General features: G+C 37.8%; 1 protein-coding gene across 2 annotated transcripts; it reads right to left on the reverse strand.

Moving 5' to 3' along the window:
* Window positions 1-677: 677 nt before the first annotated feature.
* On the reverse strand, window positions 678-10,176 carry LOC149789525 (uncharacterized). 2 transcript variants are annotated; one of them, XM_089973294.1, is made up of 5 exons: window positions 10,052-10,176; window positions 8,588-8,653; window positions 6,353-6,454; window positions 3,139-3,240; window positions 678-1,103 (listed from the first exon to the last, which is right to left on the reverse strand). In XM_089973294.1, the coding sequence occupies exons 1-5, from the start codon at window positions 10,097-10,099 to the stop codon at window positions 987-989; spliced, it is 435 nt and encodes a 144-aa protein (XP_089829420.1). In that variant the 5' UTR covers window positions 10,100-10,176; the 3' UTR covers window positions 678-986. The 2 variants fall into 2 exon arrangements, 1 of the variants encoding a protein (XP_089829420.1); XR_016423950.1 differs by lacking the exon at window positions 8,588-8,653 and having other exon boundaries at window positions 690-1,103; window positions 10,052-10,174.
* Between the last annotated feature and the right edge of the window lie 13,792 nt (window positions 10,177-23,968).

The following is a 23,968-nucleotide window of genomic DNA, read 5'->3' on the forward strand; positions in this document are numbered from 1 at the left end:
CCAAAAGACTAGGTCTTTTCAGCTGAAGTAACGCTTTATATCATTCGTGACCAAAATAGTTGGAGAAAAAAACTTGTCTTTTTGAAGACGTCTACTCTATATGATTTGCTTCCATAAAGCCCCCCCCCCCCCATTTTCTTTTATAAAAAGATCGCTGCAAGTCTTGTTTTATTTTGGTTCTTCACAACTTTAGCACGAATTTTCAGTAAAAAATTACAATCATATAGAACAATATTGTTGATACTAAACGAAATTTCCATCAATCTAAAATAAAAGATAATGCGTTTTGACACATTTTCGCAAATTTGATCTAAATAGATATGGAATTCTTGTTATTATGCATTATTTTGTAACTTAAACTTCGAGTAAACGAAGCTGGAATCAGCTACAGGAGTAACACGTTTATCCTCTATGATAAATATAAAATGACTTTAAATAAACAGAAATAAGGGCAATATATCTATTATGTATTATTATACAATAATATGAACAGTTGCCATGGTAATTAGATATTTATATTCGCTGATAAGAATTTTGTTGGCAACTTTCAAAAGACCAATTCGACCTCAATTCCTAGAAGAAAATATTTTATTATAAATGGTATTACGTTGTTAGTTCCTCGAGTATAAATATGTCTGCCTTTTTTCGAAATATTATGTATATCCCTGTCCGTTCTTCCGTTCGAGTGTTAGACCATTATACGTTTTTGACTCGGGTCAGGAAATTTAGCATATGGGAATGACAGAAGAGGTTTTCAAGGCATTTGTATAATTTGAACACAGTCCTTATAGCTTCGTTCATATGTTCTAGAGATGAAGTGTTTCAATAACACATTACAAGTAACAATGATTGGAGCTCATATCTACATATGTTCTCAGATATATGTAGGAAATGTGTGTGTGTGTGTGTGTGTGTGTGTGTGTGCGAGAGAGAGAGAGAGAGAGAGAGAGTGTTTGAAATAGGCTGAAACATTTATTGTAACAGGACTATTTTGCCACTATATAAATATGGTTGGAGCCACAGAGACGCTTGACATGTATGTCCGCTGTGTGATGATCTACATGTGTCATGTTGCCGGCAAAAACCATTGGTAAAAGCTTGGCCTGTAATAAAAATTATATATATATATATATATATATATATATATATATATATATATATATATATATATATATATATATATATATATATATATATATATATATATATAATAGTTGTCTTTATACACTTTCAAAAATGTTCATTGGGTACTATGAACAGATTATTGGCCATGCCATACCTTTTCTAAGGACATAAAAGGCACCGACCTAGGCTTGCCTATGTGAGTATCAAGCCCACGACCCCTGAATTTAAAGTCTGACGAGTTACCCATGTAATTCCATCCTTCCAGTGCTGGCCAGGACCAAACAGTTGAATTTGTCCTAAGACTAGGCGACCCACCATTCAAGTGAGCCTCCCTTGTAATTATGACTTAAAAATTGCGGCCTCTTTGCTCTGGGGCTGATTATCACACGGACCAGTCCGACACTGCCTCCGTCCGACAGGTTACCTTTTGTCACTGGGTCAGTTTCTTGGGTACTGTTCTGTGGCATTCATCGTCTCTACGCACATTTTAAAACATATTATTTAAATTTTTATTTAGGAGTAATATATTGATCGGCCCAAGTTCTGACCTGTAATCAACTCAGGCGGATTGACAGGCTACTAACGACTCGCCTGAACTATATGCTATATCCGTTTCGGAATAACGCTTGAATAAATACAATGCACGGAAAACTTGAGCAATTTTCCTGCTCATTTAATCGAATCCGCACCAGGAAATAGAACGTGTGTGCTAAAGTTACGGTATATCCAAGCAACAAAAGCCGCATACATACATGCGAACACTAATGTTTTTTTGTTTTGTAGCACAGCACATTTATTTCTAATTGTAATTGTAGTTAAGCAGCTTGTCAGAGGAAAATGGAGGACGTAAGCGATGACTGGTGGTGTATATAATTTACGCTCGCTGATAGGTTAATTGATCAACATGATTGACAAGTGGCGATTGTGCTCAGTCTTGCAAGAGGGGTTGATGAAGATTCTTCGCTGACAAATGTCTTTGCAGGTCTGGTCGCGTTATAACGCTTAGAACTATATTTATAGATTAATGGAGGTTTCGAACGTGATACCCATGACACACCATCCCTGCACGCTAACCACTAATTCTATTCAGAACACAGCTTAAAGCGTGGTATATTCAATGTCATGCAAAATTGCAAAAGTATTTGACATTTTGGTGCGAAAGGAACCTTTGCGTATGAATCATATTCGAATACCTAATTTTTTTTAAATTTAATTCTTTTGATGTTATTTCTTCAAAGTCAGGAAAACCCTCTTGAAAAAATATATTTTTAAACAAGTGCCTTCTTTTCATGCTTTATTAGGTTTAAGTTCGCGTGCAATCGCACTTTTTGTCTGTTAGAAATGATCAGAGATAATAAAGGCAGATTAACTCATAGATTTCGTCTTCTAGACATTTAACGTTTTGGGTTTCATTAACTGAAAATATACATTAAGTTCACCCTTGTCTTTTGCTACATGTTCACGTTGTGAATGTCGTCAAAACTTGTAATTTTACATTTAACCAATGCAGCCGATGCTACGCTTGAACTAAATTGATCTTATTGGGGCCACGAACTATCTACTAAATTGGAGGATTTAACAAGCATATAAATAGAAAAGCATTTAACTACGTCGTCCGGTACATGGTAAATCTCAAAGTCCATTAGCAGGTTAACTTTGGAAAACAAATATGTTAAAAAATCACACATTACTTTAATTAGTTGCATTAGCATAAATTAGCTGCATCAGCATTATCATTGATTAGTTACATTAACTTGCCGTTGGATCGAGTGCAATTCACTAGCATGATTCCAAGATATATCACCAAATGTGTGCAAAGGAGTAGATGTATCAGTAGGAATAACACATTTTCTCCAACATAATGAGGACAGTGTGATCACCGCGACCTATTTTAAAAGCTTTACATGTAGCTCAATTCCGTAGTCGCAATTGCTTCCACCATGCAGATAACACAAAGCTTGGTAATCAAACCATACCACCCTGGCTGTTGTCTTGTTTAAACGTATTACTTGCCTCTAATTGAGCCATTCCGGTGTCTGTGTGGACGTCTATCTTATCTTGTGCACTTAAGGCGAAGACGTAACAGTTGTGGCCTTGATGGATCACCATTTGTTGCTGCAACATAAACAACATATATATATATATATATATATATATATATATAGAGAGAGAGAGAGAGAGAGAGAGAGAGAGAGAGAGAGAGGTTAGTATTCGAATGTTCGGACAAGGATTAGTAAGTGATATCTGAAATAGTATTTGAATTCACTGTACAGAAATGATAAACTTTTATTTGTCAATTTGGAAATCTGAAACAGTATTTGAATTCACTGTAAAGAAATGGCAAACTTTTATTTGTCAGTTTGTTTATGAGTCACTATTTAGATAAAGCTGGATTTAAATAACAAGCCTTGGATTCCTTGATTTTTTGGGACAAATATTCTGAAACTTACCTGGTCAATATTTGAGACAGATGTTTCGTGGAATGCGATGTCTCGTAAGCGAACGGCGTTTTTTTTTAATTGTAAGTTATTCCTTTAGCAGACAAGGCAGGAAATCTTTGCATACCTGGCCACAACATTTAGACATAGAGTGGCAGCCGAGACTGAAACTCTTCCTAAATCTTGCTACACATTTTAGACATAGAGTTGCAGGAACTCTTGGCACAGCTATAGAGTGGCAGACGAGAAAGGAACTCTTATTGGAAATATTAGACATTGAGTAGTAATTGATACAGGAACTCTTGGTATATCTGGTCGCAAATTTTAGGCATACAGTAGCAGCCACAAGAGAGGAACTCTTGATGCATCTGACTAAAATTAGACATAGCATAGAGTAGTAACAGAGACAACGACTCCTGGCATATCTGGTTGCAACTTTTAGACATAGGGTAAAAATATCAGATATAGCGTAGCAGCTGAGACATGGGCTCTTGGTGTATCTGACTACGGATTTTAGACAGATAAGCAGCAGTGACAAGAATTCTTGACATATCTGGCTACAACCTGTAGGCACAGGGTAGCAGCAGTGACAAGAACTCTTGCCATATCTGGCTACAACTTGTAGGCACAGGGTAGCAGCAGTGACAAGAACTCTTGACATATCTGGCTACAACCTGTAGGCATAGGGTAGCAGCAGTGACAAGAACTCTTGACATATCTGGTTACAACTTGTAGGCATAGGGTAGCAGCAGTGACAGGAGCTCTAGCTATACATTGTAATCCTAAAGTTTAGACATAGAGTATCAGCGGAGACAGGAACTGTTGGCATATCTGACTACAGATTTTAGACACAGGTTGGAAGCAGAGATGGAAAGTCTTGATATATCTGATTACAAGTTGTAGACATAGAGTAGCAGTAAAGACAGGAACTCTTGGTAAATCTAGCTGCAAAATTTTGACACATGATAAATTTAAGACATATACTTGCAGCAGAACTGGGAACTATTAGTATATCTAGCTATTCAATTTAGACATAAAGTCATTTCAAACATAGAGACATATACATAATCTGAATCCGGAAGAAATGCGACTATCAAACTTTAACACACCCGCTTAAAATTGTCGAATCCACATTAAATGTACAACCTATATATAGACAGTTACATGCAAGGAAAAGTCATATGTTATTTGAACCATGTACTTTGTCCACTGACCTAGTTAAGCTATCACGGGATGTCCAAATCAACATCAAACATGTGTCGACCCTCCACAGTAAGCTGACCGATAGTATCGCAAAGATAAGACATTAAGCGTGATCTTATGACAGAGAAACCTGACAATTGTTCCGGAATAATGTTCGTCATATACATAACCGTGACTATATATCTCATATAAATTCAAATCGACATGACTGCACACATTTTACATATTATTTTCAGTGAATACTTAGAGTTCGTACTAGTTAATATTGTTATGCATATTTAATTTGCTTTGTTTGTTAGTTTTATTTTATTTTATTCCATTATATACTATTGCAATGTAACATTTTATGGACTTGACCTTGTCTAAAAATGAGTTCATTTCTGATTGACCTAAAAGAATTATATTTTATTCACTGTAAACAGCTAATACAAAAACTAAATTATGTTCTATATGTATTCGGATTAATTTCCGATTCGATCATGACACCCAGTGATTAGGTAATAGTAAGATGGATTCCTTTCCGATTCGATCATGACACCCAGTAATTAGGTCACAGTACGATGGATTCTTTTCCGATTCGACCATGACGCCCAGTAATTAGGTCACAGTAAGATGGATTCCTTTACGATTCGATCATGACACCCAGTAATGAAGTCACACTAAGATGGATTCATTTACGGTTCGCTCAAGACACCCATTAATTATGTCACAGTAAGATGGATTCCTTTCTGATTCGATCATTACACCCAGTGATTAGGCCATAATAATATCGGATATATTTCATCATGTGGTACCAACATACGATATTTTAACGAGCGGCGAAGTGAAGAGTTAACATATGTAGTTTTTGGTAATACAATATACAATGTATCTAAAATTAACGTGGGGAAAAACAAAATTTTCATTTTATCATATATCAGACTCTCTCCAGAATCGAAGTTTAGAAGATGAAAATCACTCTTCGGCACAACACGCTCACCCCCCATCCCCTTTTAGTAAATTCACCCACCCACCCCTTTCATATCCTGATCATCTATATATACGCGATTTAAGAAACCAGTAGAATTGTAACAATAATTTACTTTGTTTTTATTTTGTAAACTATTTGACTCTGTCTGAAAAGAACGCACGTTCGATTTATCATTGCATTACAGCAGGTTTATGCCGTTGCGGACATGGAAGTAAGGTGACATAACTTTAGAGCGACGCGAAAGGTATCTGATCCAATATTTTCTTTTTATCAAAAATTAATTTCTGAAATGTAAGAAAGTTGCATGTAAAGAAGTTTCTATTTATTTGTTCTAGCTCACAAGGTACCCATTTTTATTGTTGCAGGCACAACGTTTGTAGGCACATACAATCAAGTTTCGCATGGCATGATGGGACATCTTAAATTTTCACGTGTGAAAATATAGGAATGGCTACAGTATGCAAATTATTTCGCCAATAAGTCTTTATGTTTTACACTTAGGTATATAATAAAGTAGCATGATATGTTATACTTAAAATGCTAATAGTACGACTCGATTAAGCTTTCAATGTAAATGAGAGAGAGAGAGAGAGAGAGAGAGAGAGAGAGCACTCACCGTATGGGAATCGTATGTGAATGTAAGTCTGACTTGCTCACTCGGCTCATGGGTTGTATGATGGTGGTGGGATCCAGTCGTGTGGTGGGGTGTTGTACTCATCTACGGTGGAAAATGACATAAAGAGGTAATTGCATTTTGTGTTTTATTGGCTGATATTCTCTTGATGGAGTTGTACGTTAAGACAGGTTTGACAGGGAATGCACGATACCACTATTCTTACCGTATTACTATTGTGAAAAAAGACTCATTTAGGCTTAGTTGTTCAATTTTGAGTTGAACTGGTAACTAGATATTTACAATTAACTGAGATTATTTTCATTACTATATATATATTTCCATCAGATTCCATCTCCATACCCAGTCGTTAGGTCGCAATAAGAAGTATTTGCATCCTCTTCCATCTCGATACACAGTGATTAGATCATAATTACATGAATTATCATCAATTCCAAAGCGACATCTAGTGCTTAGATCATAACTATGTGAAGTTTCATCCGATTCCAAAGCAATGCCTAGTGATTAGATAATGTTAACACGTAATCTAATCTGATTCTACGTGGGTACATATTTATTAGGTTCTATCTACCTGAATTCCGATCCGATTCCATCTCAATGCACAGTGATTATATCATTGCTACTTATATATCGATCTGGTTCCATCTCGATTGCCCAAAGATTAAAGTCATTGTTACATGTGTTCTTCCAATTCCATTTCGATACCTAGTGATCACGTCGTATTAACATGTATTCCCATCCGATTCCATTTCGATACCTAATGATCAAGTCATATTAACATGTATTCCCATCCGATTCCATTTCGATACCTAATGATCAAGTCATATTAACATGTATTCCCATCCGATTCCATTTCGATACCTAGTGATCAAGTCATATTAACATGTATTCCCATCCGATTCCATTTCGATACCTAGTGATCCAGTTATATTAACATGTATTCCCATTCGATTCCATTTCTATACCTAGCGATTACGTCATATTAACATGTATTCCCATTCGATTCCATTTCGATACCTAGTGATCAAGTCATATTAACATGTATTCCCATCTGATTCCATATCGATACGTGGTAATGAGATCATAGTTACACGTATTCTCATTCGATTTCGTCTTGATTCCCACTGATTGTTTAATTTTGAGTTGATCGCATGACTAGATATTTGCAATAAACTGAGAATGTTTTCATTTTTATGCATTCCCCTCCGAATCCTTCTCAATATCTAAGTCATTAGGTCACAGTGACACATATTTTAGTCCCATTCTATCTCGATACCCATTGATTAGATCATAGTTTTATGAATTTTCATCCGATTCCATTGATTAGATACTAGCAATATATATTCTCATCCAATTCCATCTCAGTTAGGTCATGGTTACATGCATTTCGATACCCAGCAACTAGGTCACAGTTACATATATGCCTACCTGATTCCATCACAATACCTTGTGATTAGTCATAGTTAGGAATATTTCCATGTGATTCAAACTCAATACACAGTGATTAGGCCATAGTTACATGAGTTCTTATCCGATTCCATCTCGATATTTAGTGATTAGATCACCGTTTCGTTACTTTTCATCCGATTCCATCTCGATACATACTGATTAGGCCATCCGATTCCATCTCGTTAGCCAGTGATTAAGTGATAATATCCTGCATTCTCATCCGATTCCATTTTCATAGCCAACGATTAGGTCATAGTTACCTGTGTTCTTATCCGATTCCATATCGATACTTAGTGATTAGATCACAGTTACATGCATTTTTATGCGATTCCATCTTGATACCAATTGATTAGGTTACAGTAATATGGATTCATTTCCGATTTGATCATGACACCCACTGAATAGGTCACAGTAGTAGACTTATTGTCTGTAAGGTTTCGTACACTCTAATTGTTCATGCACCAACAATCACAAGTTAGAATTACTTATTGCCAAATAATTTGGTATTGAGAAGTTTGCTTTCAAATTAAAATGTTGGGGCCAAAGAATTTTTTTATACATTTTTAAAAACTTATTATCGTTTGTATACATGCAAACTAAATTTGTTCAAAATAAATTAATACTTACGCACAGTACATTATCATCAATTGTTATACTTAAAATGGGGATGAATCCCTATTTCAATACTTCATCGATTAAGGTATAAATGCATAAGAGCGAGGGAGAGAGAGAGAGAAAGATGTGTAGATCAACCCATTGATCACTCACCGCATGAACATCGTGGGTTGTAGGATGGTGGTTAGACCCAGTAGTGTGGTGGGGTGTGGTAGTCATCTACGGGGGGAAATTATATTATTTGAGAAAATGGGTGTAATGTATGACGAACGTTATTAGTGGATATTGTCTTTATGGAGGTGTCCGCTAAAACAGGATTTTACAGTGTATGCCAATATTCTTTATTACGTTTGTGAGAAGAGACTGATTGTGGCTCTAACTGTTGAATTTTGAGTTCATTGCATAACTAGAGATTTGCAATAAACTGATATTTTTTTCGTTAGTAGGTATTGCAATATCAATCCATCTCCATACCCAGCCATTAGGTTATAGTAACATGCATTCCCATCAAATTCTATCTCCATACCTAGTCGTTAGGTCATAGTAACATGCATTTCCATCCGATTCCATCGCGACACCTAGTGATTAGGTCATTGCAACATACATTCTCATCCGATTATTTCGCGACACGTAGTGATTCGTAATTCGGTCATAGTAACATACATTCCCATCCGATTTCATCGTGACACCTGGTGAGTAGGTCATAGTAACATGCTTAGTGATTAGGTTATATTAACATGCATTCACATCAGATTCCCTCTCGAGGTCCAGTGATTTGCTCATAATACCATGGATTTTCATCAGATTCTCTGGCGATATCCAGTCATTCGGGCACAGCGGTATGTGTTCCCATCCGATTCAATCTCCAGTCCTAGTGATCAGGTAAAATTAAAATGTGGTCCCATCCGATTCTACCATGACACCCGATGAAAAGGTCACATAAAGATGAATTCCTGTACGATTCCATCTTGATACTCAGTGATTAGGTTATAGTAACGATTGCGCATAACTAAAGTATGGTACACTTTCACGTTACGTAATAGGGCATGATTTTCCGTGTAACTGAGTTGCGGGTGGTAATCGAGAGTTTAATCACCATGGCTTGCAGTTATCCCCAACCCCACCCCTAACCCCACCAGTAAACACGGACTGATCGCGTGCTTCAGAAATATTAATAACAAGTCTTACGAATCCAGAAAACTTGTTTAAATTTACCCCTTTTCAAATTGATTGGAGAAACAAAATTCTCCCTAAAATGGAAATCTTGAAACAGAATTAATTTCTGACTGTTATTAAATGTCACTAAATGTCACATTATACCAAAAGTAACTTTGGAAGACATTCGTACATGCTATAAAACCTGATAAACCACAAAATAAACGAATATTATTTCACACATCAAAAGAACAGACTCCCGTAAATGAATAGTCTAAAAGGATTATAAGTATGTCATAGTTCTTTATTCTTCGACTACTAACGCCCTCTCCCATCACACACGGACACACGCAACACGCACGCTCGCACGCACTTACACGCACAAGAAGCATATCCACGGATCATAGTATTGCTGAAAGTCATATTTCGCAAAACGATAAATGCCGAAGCATAGCGTCTTACCTGAAACGACATCCCAAATAGGGTAACCAAGACAATTATACACTTCATCGTGGAATGACTCTAAGCCCAAGATAGCCAGCCAGGGAGCAGTGAACTGGTACTGCCCAATTCTTTGTAAAATCCACTCTTATCTGCATAGTCTTAACGGAAGAGACCATCAAATGCTTGACTAAGTAACAAAATTACGATATACGCTAAGGGCAGTAAGGTCTTACAAATACGAAGTATCTCGATCTTGGTCGTATACATATATGTATGGATGGGCGTGTACATATATGTATGGATGGGAGTCCTTGAGATAGATTTGAGAGCGGTGTATTTTAATGTTTCTACAGAAATGTAACAGCAATATGATGTTACGATGGGTATTTACAATGCTTTGAATATTAGTACACTGTACAACAAAGCTACTTATTAGTGGATGCCAGTGCATACCCTCAAAGCACTCCCTCGACACAATAATGAGCCGATGCGGTTTCACAGAGTAGAAAAATTCATCGGGTACCGCTGCGTGGATGGGTGGTTTGTAAGTGTTTGTTAGCGTCCTACAACTGTTGTCAACGCTTTGGAGGCATAACAATATCCATTAATACTAGCAGAATCAAGCACAAGTACCTGGATGATCGGGCCTTTCGCATTGAAACAATGCGTTTAAAACTCTCTTTACAATCTGAACCATTCAATATATTTTCAGGGTAAATGTGCATCGAACTGGTAATGCAAGGGTCGCCGGTTCGATACTCGGTGTGCCATTAAGAAAGACACGTAGCTTCCACTCCTACACTACACGTGATACACAGTTGTGACCTGCGAAGCTGATCATTAATATTGGTAAAGATGTTTCGAAATTCAGATCCCGGATAGGCCCACAATTTCTATTACGACACAATGGTTTTAAATTAAGTAACAGAAAGATGCGAAACGAACAGGTTTAGTAAAATACAGCAAAACTATTTTTAACAAAGAAAGAAATATAAATATTGTAGTTCAGCATTTGGTTAGAAAGGAAATTTTGGGTGATGGTGCTTTGGGTTTGATTAATAAGTCTGTCTTGATAGGAAATTTAAGGAGTTACAGTTAAAAACCAGATGGAATTCGAATTAACAAAGATTTAGTTTCAGAAGAAATAATTGAATTGCAAATTCAGAAAACGATAAGAAGAGGAAAATGCAAGCACACACCCACAAACACACACACACACACACACACACACAGAGAATTACAATTTTAGAGACAGTAAAGGGAGATATAGAGAGATGAGAAGAGAGATAAAAACAAATTGAGAAAGAGGAAATTGAGAGGCATTGAGGGAAAGAAGAGAAGGAAACAAATGCAGAGAGAGAGAGAGAGAGAGAGAAATAGAGACAGGGATAGAGAAGTGACGGAAATACAAATGGAGAGAGAGAGAGAGAGAGAGAGAGAGAAAGAGCGAGCGAGCGAGCGAGCGAGCGAGAGAGAGAGAGAGAGAGAGAGAGAAAGAGCGAGCGAGCGAGCGAGCGAGAGAGAGAGAGAGAGAGAGTTGTAATATAGGTTAAACTGTTTTAAAATTGGCAGGCGGAAGTTGATCCCCTTCCTACACACAAGTTAGGTTTTGATGTCACCAAAAATATTAGGTTAGTACCACCTTTTCAAGAAAAAGAAGTTGATAAATACTTTCCTCGATTTGAGAAACTTCCTGAAAACTTCGAATGGCCGAGAGAGCCTTGGACTTTATTATTACAAAGTGTACTTATAGGCAAAGCTCATTAAGTCTACACTTCACTGTAGATACAACAAAGTGCTGATTATGATGCGGCTAAGAAATGTATCATTATGTGTTAGGGTATGTACCTGAGGCATATCGACAAAGATTAAGGAATTGTCGTGAAGAAAACAAACCCACGCTGAATTTGCGAGGAAAAAAGAATAACTATTTGATAAGCGATGCTTATCTTAGAAGGATGATCAAGATTATGACATTATGAGAAAACACATTATCTGGAAAGTTCAGTAAGTGGCTGGTCCAAGCACGGTCATGTTCGCTCATTATTGTCCAATTAACTTGGTATTCCTTATTATGTAATGTGTTCGAGAAAGTGTCCACATTGTTTGAGCTGGTCCGTAGTGAGCCAGCTGCTGCATTGCCAACAAGGCCATTGACGAATATGTGACGAATGAGGGTCAGAAATGTCACTTGTGTTTTATACGGGAAATTCTATGTAAACTGGCCCTTATGTATAATATGGGAGTGACAGTTAAGAGTCAAATAAGAAGTTTAAGTTCAAATATGACACTTAGGGGTCAAAAGCTTTGTTAGGGTCAAAACGGACACTTAAAGGTCAAAAGTGTTTTTAGGGTTAAAACGGGCACTTGGGGTCATAAGCGCTTATTACGGGAAATACGATGTGAATAGGACAGACACACATACACACACAACATAGAGACAACACAATGTTTGTTAGGTTTATATTTTTACAACATAGACATACAAAGAAACATATCCACACAAGACAGAGACAAAACATAGCTATTTACAGCATCTTTGTAATGATGTATAAATAGCTATAGTCAAGGAAAAGCCAAGACTGAAATGGAAGCAAAAACAATAGTACTAATATTACAAAATTGTCACAGAATTCGACGGAGACTGAAGAATATCCCGTTACATTGGATGAAATCCGCTTAGGCTAAAAGTAGTACTCAAACTACGAATATGTTCCAGACTCGTGCGGACACTGAGCAAATCTAGACTATTGATGTTTAAAGGGACTTAAAGTAGAACTAAAATTCCGAAATTGTACCGCACGTTAATGGAGACTAAAACTTATTCAGAATTGTTCTTTCTTTCAAAATCGGCCAAGACTAAAATTAGAATGAATATTCCAAATCTATAGCGGACGTTTAAAACTACCCATAACATTTTTAAAAAACATTGGCGGAAACTAAACAAAGCATTAAAATTACCAACATGTCTCGGACTCTGGTGGAGACTGGGAAAACTCCGGAAGAGTACATTCAAATCGCAGTGACTAAAAAAGATACACTAAAATTCCAAAAATTTGGCGGACTTTAATGGAAACTTTTGACTATAAGGAATTTTGGCTTCTCAGAAATGGCCAAGACAAAGCGTAGAACAAAATTCCGAAATTGTTCCGGACTTTAGCGGAGACTTAAAATAATCAGACAAAATGTATACAAGCAAATTCCGAAGACTAGATGTAGTATTCATATCGGATTTTAGTGGTAACTGAAACATTTTCCGAAAAAAATTAAAATAAGGTGGAGACAAAAATATAAAACTACATTTCTAATTCAGCACACTATATATACATGCAACACCCAATTTTTGATGAGTATCCAAGTGCACCAGATTAACAATTCAACACCATCATTCAAAACACAATCCAGCACCTGCTTTTGAATATTCTTGTGTAGTACCTAAATCCTACACCGACTATAAGAATACAGAGGTATTGTGTGAATGAAGGAAATATGCTATCCAAACACACATATACTATCCAATACCCCATACACACAATCCAAAAGACTATAAGAAGATAGAGGTATTGTGTAAATGAAGGAAATATACCATCCCAACACACCTATACTATCCAATACCCCATACACACAATCCAAAAGACTCTAAGAAGATAGAGGTATTGTGTAAATGAAGGAAATATACCATCCAAACACACCAATACTATCCAATACCCCATACACACAATCCAAAAACGCATTGTCATGTGCCTATAATCCCATACCAAATATCAGAAGAAAGGGGTATTGTGTAAAATCTCACACACTATCCATCAAATCGTCTCTACCATCTATCACCCAAAACACACACTCTCTCTCACACACACAGACACGCCACAATACACCCAATATGATGACTATCCAACCACACCACATTTATTTCAGCACCCAGTTTTTGATTACAAGCTAGCACACCACATACATAATCCAGCACCTGCTTCATGATTTCTGTCCAAGCACTTCCGAGTTTACTCTAAATTAATACAGGAACAGCTTTTTACCATACAACACCTAATACACACAATCCAAAACGCTTTTTGTAGTGTCCACACACACACACACACACACACACTAGAACTTTGTGTAGTCTCCTCATACCATCTATCAGACTAAAGGGGAAAGGTTTGAGAAAAACGTTATGTAATTCAACAAACGTACTATCCATCACATTTTCCAAATTCCTTTACTCCGTCATTTATTGGTGTGCCTATGTGAGTGCGTGTGTCTTTAACCAAAGCAAAAACAAACAGAACAAAGAGGCACTGAAGTGTTGTTTAGGTATATTTTCTTTTATGAAATCGCAATGAAAATTTCACAATATATCGTTAAAGTACATTGTCTTCGAATTTCACTGTTTATCTCTCCTTTCGAATTTCTTCACTGGCATGGATTCTTCTGCTGTTTCTTCTCGTAGTCTGGATTTCTTGGAATTTGTGACCGGAATGTGTACTTCATCTTTTCAAGACCTCTCCTCTACTTCCTCGTCTTGTTTCTTTTGTTTTTTCTCTCTTTTCTTACAGTACTATGAATACAAATGTCCTTTCTCCAGACAGCGAAAAAGTATCTTGATCTTTGTCTCTCTTTTATGCTGTCGTTTCTTTGTTTTGACGTTGCGTGGATCCTTAAGCCCATTATCGTTTCTACTGACAGATATATCAAGTAATTTGTATTTTATCTCAATAGGAGGAGTTTGTGGTCTTCTCTGAAAAATACTTTCGTATGACGCTCCTCAAAGCTATGACCGTAAAGTTGTGTTGACTCTTCCAGCATGACTCTTTGAGGGTACTCATAGGGTAAAACACTTGCTCTGTATACGGGGACCCGCTGTGTGTAGAACAGAGTCAAATGACATTTTGCAATAACGATGAAAGGATCATAGTATTCCAGTGAGAAACTAGAAGATAGTAAGAGGCGACGACGTACCGTATCATCTCACACACGAGATGAAATGTTAAACCAAATCCATGTGAACGATTTAGAAGGTATCATAAAATGAATCATCACGCTCCACATCTGTCTCAAGACCAAGATATATCAGACCCAAAGAAAGGTGTTCGGTTGCTCCCGAAATGTGCGAAAGACGAAAATCTAACATCCTGAAAGTTTAGAATCACCGCTTACACATGCACAGTGCAATTTAAGGGTTTGAAATCTGAAGCGCCACCACAAAAAGTTGATTGATTCATCACCGGTTTGTGGGATTCCTTGTAAGAGACAACGGATGAAGAATGTCAAGCACACAAAGACGATCATTTGAGACTCACCATCCATCAAAACAGTTTGACTTCACCGTTCAGATCGAGTTTAGTACGCCCACAGAATTAACAACCTCCAAAGTCACTGACGAAATTCAACTGATCAAGCAATCCACAAATTAGTTTAATTTGACCAATGATTCACGTTTCCGCTCCAGAAAGCAGCTTGCCACGCACAGTGTTATTGACGGACGACATTCGCAGTACCAAACGTAGTGTACCAGAACGGAGTGCGGCCTCCAGACCGCAACACTTTACCGTACGGGAAAGAAAGGTTCCACCAAGAAGAATGATGACTTTGATACAGCAAAAACCGATTAAAGGACCCACTACAGACTTCTAGTTCAAAAGAATAAAAAATTTATGTATTCCTGCCAGTCGACTGAACACATTTGATAAATGGCATATGGATGGTACAGGATTACCTACTCCCATCATTTTAGCTAGGATTTGTCTGCTCGGGACCAGATGACGGACAGGGATACGGAGTACAGCGGCTCAGTTGTGATCATATTGTTCTATGTATCTATAAAGATTCAGCTGTCCTGGAACATACCGAAAGCTGTCCACACGGTCCTTACCTTACTATGACCTCCCCCCGATCACACTACGGTACATTTGTGACCGCACCTTAGTGACGATAGTATCGTTATACAGGAATAAAAAAACCCTCGAAAGTCAAGTATAAAAAGGCGAAGACGTCCAAGACCGACATTTCATTGTCATCACAATCGCCAATCTAGAATGACGAATCATTCAACATTGCAAGAATTAAGCGAGAGACACAAGTTCAATGTGGAACTCGAGTGCAATGTTGTGCCTTGCGATCATATCGATGCCGTATCTTGCGACATCATCGAAGAAGTAACAATGAGGCTTTTCTACTACTACCGACATAAAAGCGATGCCATGTTTGTACCGTGATTTCACTCGAAAGCTTTAGACGAACAACTAAACCAACTCTGAAATATTTCAAGGCGTTAATGAAAAGCCAATCAACCCTAGTGATCAGGACAGACGCGGATACAAGGATGAGAGATGAAGTAGAGGGAACACGAGACGTGTTTCAAACTTCATCGCCTCCCATGCCTAGTAAAATTGCAATGTTATTTTCGACACTTTCCCCTACTACCCAACGAGAAGAAATTAAAGTTTGGGTCAAAAAGATGCTGCCACCCCGTCTTTGGCAGAAGTATAATATAAAGAAGGGAAGCCCTAAGTTAAAATAAAAGCAAAGAAATAAGTGACACTTTTACCACCATCAACTCGCCTCCTACTCCTGTGGCCCACCGGACACGCCAAGCAGTCTCAAACCCGATGAATCCAAACCTAACATAGGTAAACAGTGGGTGACCTATTGCAGAAAGTCCTCATGGATAACTATTTTAGCTAGCGTTTACTACAATTCTGCTCATCCTGCAGTTTACATAGGAGTTCAGAAAGTTGTATTGTTCTGTCCAAGCCAAATTAAAAAATGTACTTTAACCGCGGGTGCAACGATGGTAACAAGAACATGCGAATTAAACGTTAGACAAACACATTCGACGCAAATTACCAGCAAGCTGATTTACCCGATGTTTCTAAGTTGGACACGTTCAATCGCGGCAACAAATATTTGTTTCGTGTTTTCGACTCTTTATGGGAACATCGCTTAGGTCGTGCCTAATTTCCAAAACGAGTTCCAAATTAATACGAGCTTTAACAGTGTTGTTGAAACAAAACTGTCGTCACCCCTTTCGATGGCAAACAGAACAAGGCACATATTTCTGAACCAAGCATTCTAAAAACGATTAAACAAAGAGACATTTTGTTTACTATCGATTATCCTGAAATCTAAGTTAGTGTCGTGGAATGTGTTCAGTACACTTTAAAAGTACATCGAATGTGTTATCGCGTCAGGTCAGAGCTTATAATCAATCTTACCATCTGAGTATAGGATTCATGCTCGAAGAAGTCACCCCCGACGACGACATGGATGTATTTGATCTCGTGTTTGGAACATCCATTCTGCCTCCAATAAACGTGGACTGAAAACGATACGAGACTGGGTACGCATAGGGAAAAGGAAACGCACCTTTGACAAAGGCTATTTACCTAACTCAACCATTGCGTTGTTTCGTGTCTCTGGACAAGTGCGTGACCTCCATCCTCACGTTTATGAATCGGAAGACAAAAACGGTAAAGTGTTCAAAGGGACATTGTACTTGCGCGAGTGATAACTAGTTAATTAAAAAGAAGTTCGATATCGATAGCATTTTCAATCTAAGAACTTATAAAGTAGACAAAAGCTGACTGAAAGAAGTAAAAGTGCATTGAAAATGGTATCCCAGAGTTTTGATTCTTGGACTGCCGTTCGCAAGTCATTGACTATACAAGGAAATGACCACTATGAAGCTCAACACAGCAGCGAATGTTCCTTCTCAGAGTTTTTCTCTTCAAGATCTACAAAAAGGAACCATTTGGGATGTAATGTGTAGAATGTGTGCCTAAAACGCAAATCGTCTTGTTCTGTCAAATAGTTGTGGTGTATTATGATATCGGGGCCGCCATCGCCAATGTGAGTTTACAAAAAGAAACAATTATGGAACATTTTATTCAGCACTTACATCGGTTACCTTCTTCCCAATCCTTCAGTGAAATGGTAGCATTTCGGCCAGTCACCTGCATAATCTAAAGAACCACAGCAACTATAGACCTTTTTTGACACATTTAGGAAAACTTCTTTGACATCGAGCGACTCCTCCAAAAGCAGAACCGTCGAAATATGAATAACCAATTTTATTTAAATCTACCCAGTGACAGTGACAGTTAATGGATATGTTTCTCAACAACGCCTTATGTTGTTTCACGACCAAATTACACCAGGCCATTTACTTTATTCGAGAAGCACACTGAGAAGTCTTTTTGGCAGAAGCCCTACTGAAGGCCTGAAAATCATCGAAAATCAAAACACTTTCGTGGTCGAAATACTGAACGAACAAGTGCAAGAAAAGATGAACAGAAACGATCCTCTTGCTTGCGAATTCAAAATACCATCACGTCAAGATCCTCAATTGCTTGCTTATGACCTAAAAACTCCTGTAGGATATTATTTTAATGCTAGACATATTGTGGAAGTGATTGCCTCTATGTTCAACGAACAATTTGGCAAAACACAGGAGAAACATAATAAACTTCTCAAGATGTAGTGCTGTGTCTCATCGTCTGCACGTGCATTTTAAGAATGCACAGAACCCTGTCGATTACTTTTTGTCCTGTATTTTGGATTGAGTGTCTAGTATGGCTAACAAGAAAGAAATTCAGATCAACGCGCAATTCTTCAAGTATTTTCGTCAAGCTATCTAATGAAAAGTGTATGTGTGTGTGTGTGTGTGTGTGTGTGTGCGTGCGTGTTTGTGTAATTTGGATTTGTAACGTAGCTTGAACACTTTTTCAGTCATATCGTTACGATGTCTGCAGTATAACAGTTTATAGTGATGTCTAGCACTGGGGCATCATGCAGCAGACCTGTTGCATGATGTCCCACCCATTCACATTATCCTGACACCAGGCCCACTAGTCCTAGCACTAACCTCTTAATGATGAGCGCCAAACGAGGCAGCTGTTAGTACAATTTTTGTAAGTCATTGGTATGACTCGGCCGGGGATCGAACCCACGACCTCCCGTATTCGAGGCGGACGCTCTAACCACTAGGCCACCGGAGCGGTCTCTCTAATTTAAAGAACGAATGAATTTGATGTTTGTGTACTCCAGTGTAGTGGAGCACAACTTGGTGGGAAATACAGCCGTACCGTTACTGGGAGTCATCACTTTCAAAGTGCATTCTGCCATCGCTGCTTATGATGAGGACGGCTGCTGCTGACCAAGTAAATCCTTCTTCTTTCACGTCTCAGCAAGGATATGGAAGAAAGAAAAGTTGAAACCCCTTCACAGCTCATCAACACGTTGCGAGAAAGACTAAGAAAAGAACAGCCAGAGAACTGGGCGTATTTGATTAAACAATAGATGTACCTAGATTTTTCGGATTGTTTCATTCAGAACTGGATCTAATTTAAATTCCTTCTACCGTGACGATGATAAAAGTTTCCCAATGGGTATAATTTCATGCTGGGTCGTCTTTGACTACCACGGCTCCTATCGAATTCGAAATCAAAAGACAGGCCGAAGATTACATCGATCTAAATAACACCTAATTGAACCTGAAAGTCAAAGTTCTCAAAAATGACAGCAGAGTAGCTGCCGTCAATAATTTCATGTATTCGTTTTTATCGAAGTGGATGTGTACCTGTATACCAAACTGGTCAGCAGTAGTATTGATACTTACCCTTACCGAGTGAACTTAGAAAATCTCTTGACGTACGGGAAATAAGTCATTAACACACAGCTGGATGCTTCCGTGGTATGGAAACCTGACACACTGGAAAAGTCCAGTGACACAGCGCTTATTGCAGATGGAGATGACAATCCTCAAAATGAAAAATTTCAGGACAGTCGAATCAAAATCAAACAGGAGTGCAGTTTATAACTGATAGATCGCTTGCATTTGGACAAGTATTTATTGAACAGAGTGGATTTCCGTCTGAGACTGAGTCGAAGCAGGACCGTGTTCCATTTGAAGGCTCGTGCTAACCATTAGAAAACCATAATTGAAGAAGCCTCAGGTCGAATTGTTTTTCAAAGTGGGAAACGACATCAATCACACTTTAAGCAGAACGACAGCCAAAAATCCGATACGACTAGCAGAAGTGAAAACCTTTACCAGTGTTTCTGGTTTCCGATTCAAGGTTGTAGGTCATCTTTTCTAGGGACAGTTCCCCAAACGTTTAATCATCGGTATCGTCAGCGATGAAGCCCACAAAGGAGACCACGATCCAAATCCTTTTGATTTTAAACACTACCGTGTCCAAGATAGAAGTCTCCTGAGATGGCGAGACCATGGATGCTAGACCCCTCAAACGTAACATTTCACAGAAAAAATACTTGAGATTTTACTTGTACCTTCATGAAGCCATGGGTCAGTTACTAATAGCGGCCACTGCATTTAGAACGAAGATTAAGCAAGACGATATGCTTTGTGGGTCTTTGATTTCACTTCTGACCAAGCAAGCGAGAAGGGTCATTTTCATCCTATAAAATCCGGCCAATAAGTTTACAGACGCTCTAGCCATCACGGTGAATGACATCTTGGAGAATTTGAGAATACTATGGAACTCAGCAGCTTATGAGACGTGATTCAAGGCTATAAACATATATTGAAGAATACGAACCATCTTTTGGAACACGGGGAGTCTTTGGAGATGGGTGACGAAGATGACATTGAACCAAAACAAGAAAGAAAAAGAAAAACTACAGAAGAGAAAGACAAAGAGACAGACATGTTGTCGAGATGGCCAGAACAAGAACATTTAATCTCTTGTTATGCCTGACAGAAAACATTACAGAGCTTATGCTTAGTGAGCATTCATGTGTGTAATAGTTAACAGATCAAGACCTGAAGGGAAGAATATCGGTATTGATGTGTATATCAGTTAACAAATCAATATCTGAAAGGATGAATATGGGTATTGATGTGTATAACAGTTAACAAATCAATATATGAAAGGATGAATATGGGTATTGATGTGTATAACAGTTAACAAATCAATATATGAAAGGATGAATATGGGTATTGATGTGTATAACAGCTAACATATCAATATCTGAAAGGATGAATATGGGTTAATAAGAAAACTTGGAAACTTATCTGGATGAAGCTTGGGTTCTTATAAGAGAAGAAAAAATATGTTTTATCTTTGTGTTTTGTGTGTGAGTGTGCTTGTTTTTGTTTTATGGTCTCTTGTGACAAAAACTAAAACTAAATCACAAAAATGGTACAAAACAGCTACCGCACTTGCCGCTCTGCATTAAGAGGTTCGTGTTAGGACTGGTGTCAGGATAAAGTGACTGGGTGTGACATCATGCTACATTACTGCGGCATGATGTCCCAGTGCTAGACATCACTATAAACAGCCACATTGCAGACATAGTAGCGATATGACTGAAAATTTGTTGAAGCTACGTTATACACCCAAAACACATCACAACACTAAACCACAAATGTATGCTTTGCCTGTGTGTGTGTGTTTTTAAAATGAAAATCACATTATCTTTCCTATTCGACTCTGTAAACAATTTTGACCTCAAAGTACTACTTTTGACCATAGAAACGCTTTTGACCCCCCCAACTATCCATTTTGACCCTTGACACACTTTTGGCTCCCAAGTGCCTTATTTGATCCCAAGTGTCATATTTGATCCCCCAAGTGTCATATTTGAGCGTCATGTGTCACTCTCATGCAAAAACTATGGGACAAATTAACATAGGATTTCCTGTATGACCCCTATATCTGTCCCTCACTCGAAACATTTTACTACTAACGTTGATGTAACTTCGAAGGTTAGTAATATTTTCTACTTAATCCTCCCTCCAAAATAAATTTAAAAAAATTAAATTATAAATAAAAATAAAATAAAAATATAACAGCAGAGTGGGACCCGCAATAAATATACACCTTGAGCAAATTCATCTGAAATTCTCAGAAAAATTGAACACGTCCAAGGCTCATTGGATGTGTTTCAGGTGGTTTATAGTATTAACCTTTACATTCAAAATCTCATTGGATGTGGTTCATATGGTCTGTAGTATTAACCTTCAAGTTCAAATCTCATTGGACGTGGTTCATATTGTTTATAGCATTAACCTTCACGTTCAAATCTCATTGGATGTGGTTCATATGGTTTATAGCATTAATCTTCACGTTCAAGGCTCATTGGATGTGGTTCAGATGGTTTATAGTATTAACCTTCACGTTCAAATCTCATTAAACGTCGTTCATATGGTTGATAGTATTAACGTCACGGTCAAATCTTACTGGATGTGGTTCATATGGTTTATAGCATTAACCTTCACGTTCGGATCTCATTGAACGTGGTTCATATGGTTGATAGTATTAACGTCACGGTCAAATCTTACTGGATGTGGTTCATATGGTTTATAGTATTAATCTTCACGTTCAAATCTCATTGAACGTGGTTCATATGGTTGATAGTATTAACGTCACGGTCAAATCTCATTGGATGTGGTTCATATGGTTTATAGTATTAACCTTCACGTTCAAATCTCATTGAACGTGGTTCATATGGTTGATAGTATTAACGTCACGGTCAAATCTCATTGGATGTGGTTCATATGGTTTATAGTATTAACCTTCACGGTCAAATCTCATTGGATGTGGTTCAGATGGTTTAAAGTATTAACCTTCACGTTCAAATCTCATTGAACGTGGTTCATATGGTTGATAGTATTAACGTCACGGTCAAATCTCATTGGATGTGGTTCATATGGTTTATAGTATTAACCTTCACGGTCAAATCTCATTGGATGTGGTTCAGATGGTTTAAAGTATTAACCTTCACGTTCAAAGTTCATTGGATGTGGTTCAGATGGTTTATAGTATTAACCTTCACGTTCAAAGTTCATTGGATGTGGTTCAGATGGTTTATAGTATTAACCTTCACGTTCAAGGCTCATTGGATGTGATTCAGATGGTTTAAAGTATTAACCTTCACGTTCAAGGTTCATTGGATGTGGTTCATATGGTTTATAGTATTAACCTTCACGTTCAAGGTTCATTGGATGTGGTTCATATGGTTTATAGTATTAACCTTCACGTTCAAAGCTCATTAGATGTGGTTCATATGGTTTACAGTATTAACCTTCGCGTTCAAGGCTCATTGAATGTGGTTCAGATGGTTTAAAGTATTAACCTTCACGTTCAAGGCTCATTGGATGTGGTTCAGATGGTTTATAGTATTAACCTTCACGTTCAAAGCTCAATGGATGTGGTTGATATGGTTTATAGTATTAACCTTCACGTTCTAGGCTCATTGAATGTGGTTCAGATAGTTTATAGTATTAACCTTCACGTTCTAGGCTCATTGAATGTGGTTCATATGGTTTATAGTATTAACCTTGTAATTATATTTTTAGGGACATGACTTAAAACACTGGAGATTGTGTCATTTTGAAAGGGATACAACTCGTGATAGAAAGGATACAAGAACACTATATCTAATAATTGATATATCATTTGTTAAGATTTACTAGACTATGTTTTGGATCATTACAGTTCATCTTGAACGTTTTAAGGCCTCTCTCTCTCTCTCTCTCTCTCTCTCTCTCTCTCTCTGTGTGTGATTTGGAATTTTAGAGTAACTTCAATGTCTGCATTGTGGCAGTTTATGATGATGCCGCAGACATGTAGCATCATGTCCCACCCGTTCACATTATCCTGATACCCAGGCCAACATGTCCTAACACCAGCCTGCTAATGCTGAGCGCCAAGCGAGAGAGCTGCTAGTATTAATTTTATAAGTCTTTGGTATGGCGGGAGATCGAACCCGTGAACTTCAGCATCCGAAGCGGATGCTCTAACCACTTAGGCCATCTGAGTGTTTATTTGTAACTTGTGCGCAATTAGTTAATTACTCTCAGCGCTTGGAATATATGCTGTATTGACCTGTTGACTGTGAAGCTTAATTTGCGACTATGAAACATAATCAAAGTCATCAAGTACAAAACTGTTTTCCCCCAAGTTACAAAGAATC

The sequence above is a fragment of the Sinohyriopsis cumingii genome, chromosome 10 (genome assembly GCF_028554795.1).
Source record: "Sinohyriopsis cumingii isolate HCF-2022 chromosome 10, ASM2855479v2, whole genome shotgun sequence".
NCBI lineage: Eukaryota > Metazoa > Mollusca > Bivalvia > Unionida > Unionidae > Sinohyriopsis > Sinohyriopsis cumingii.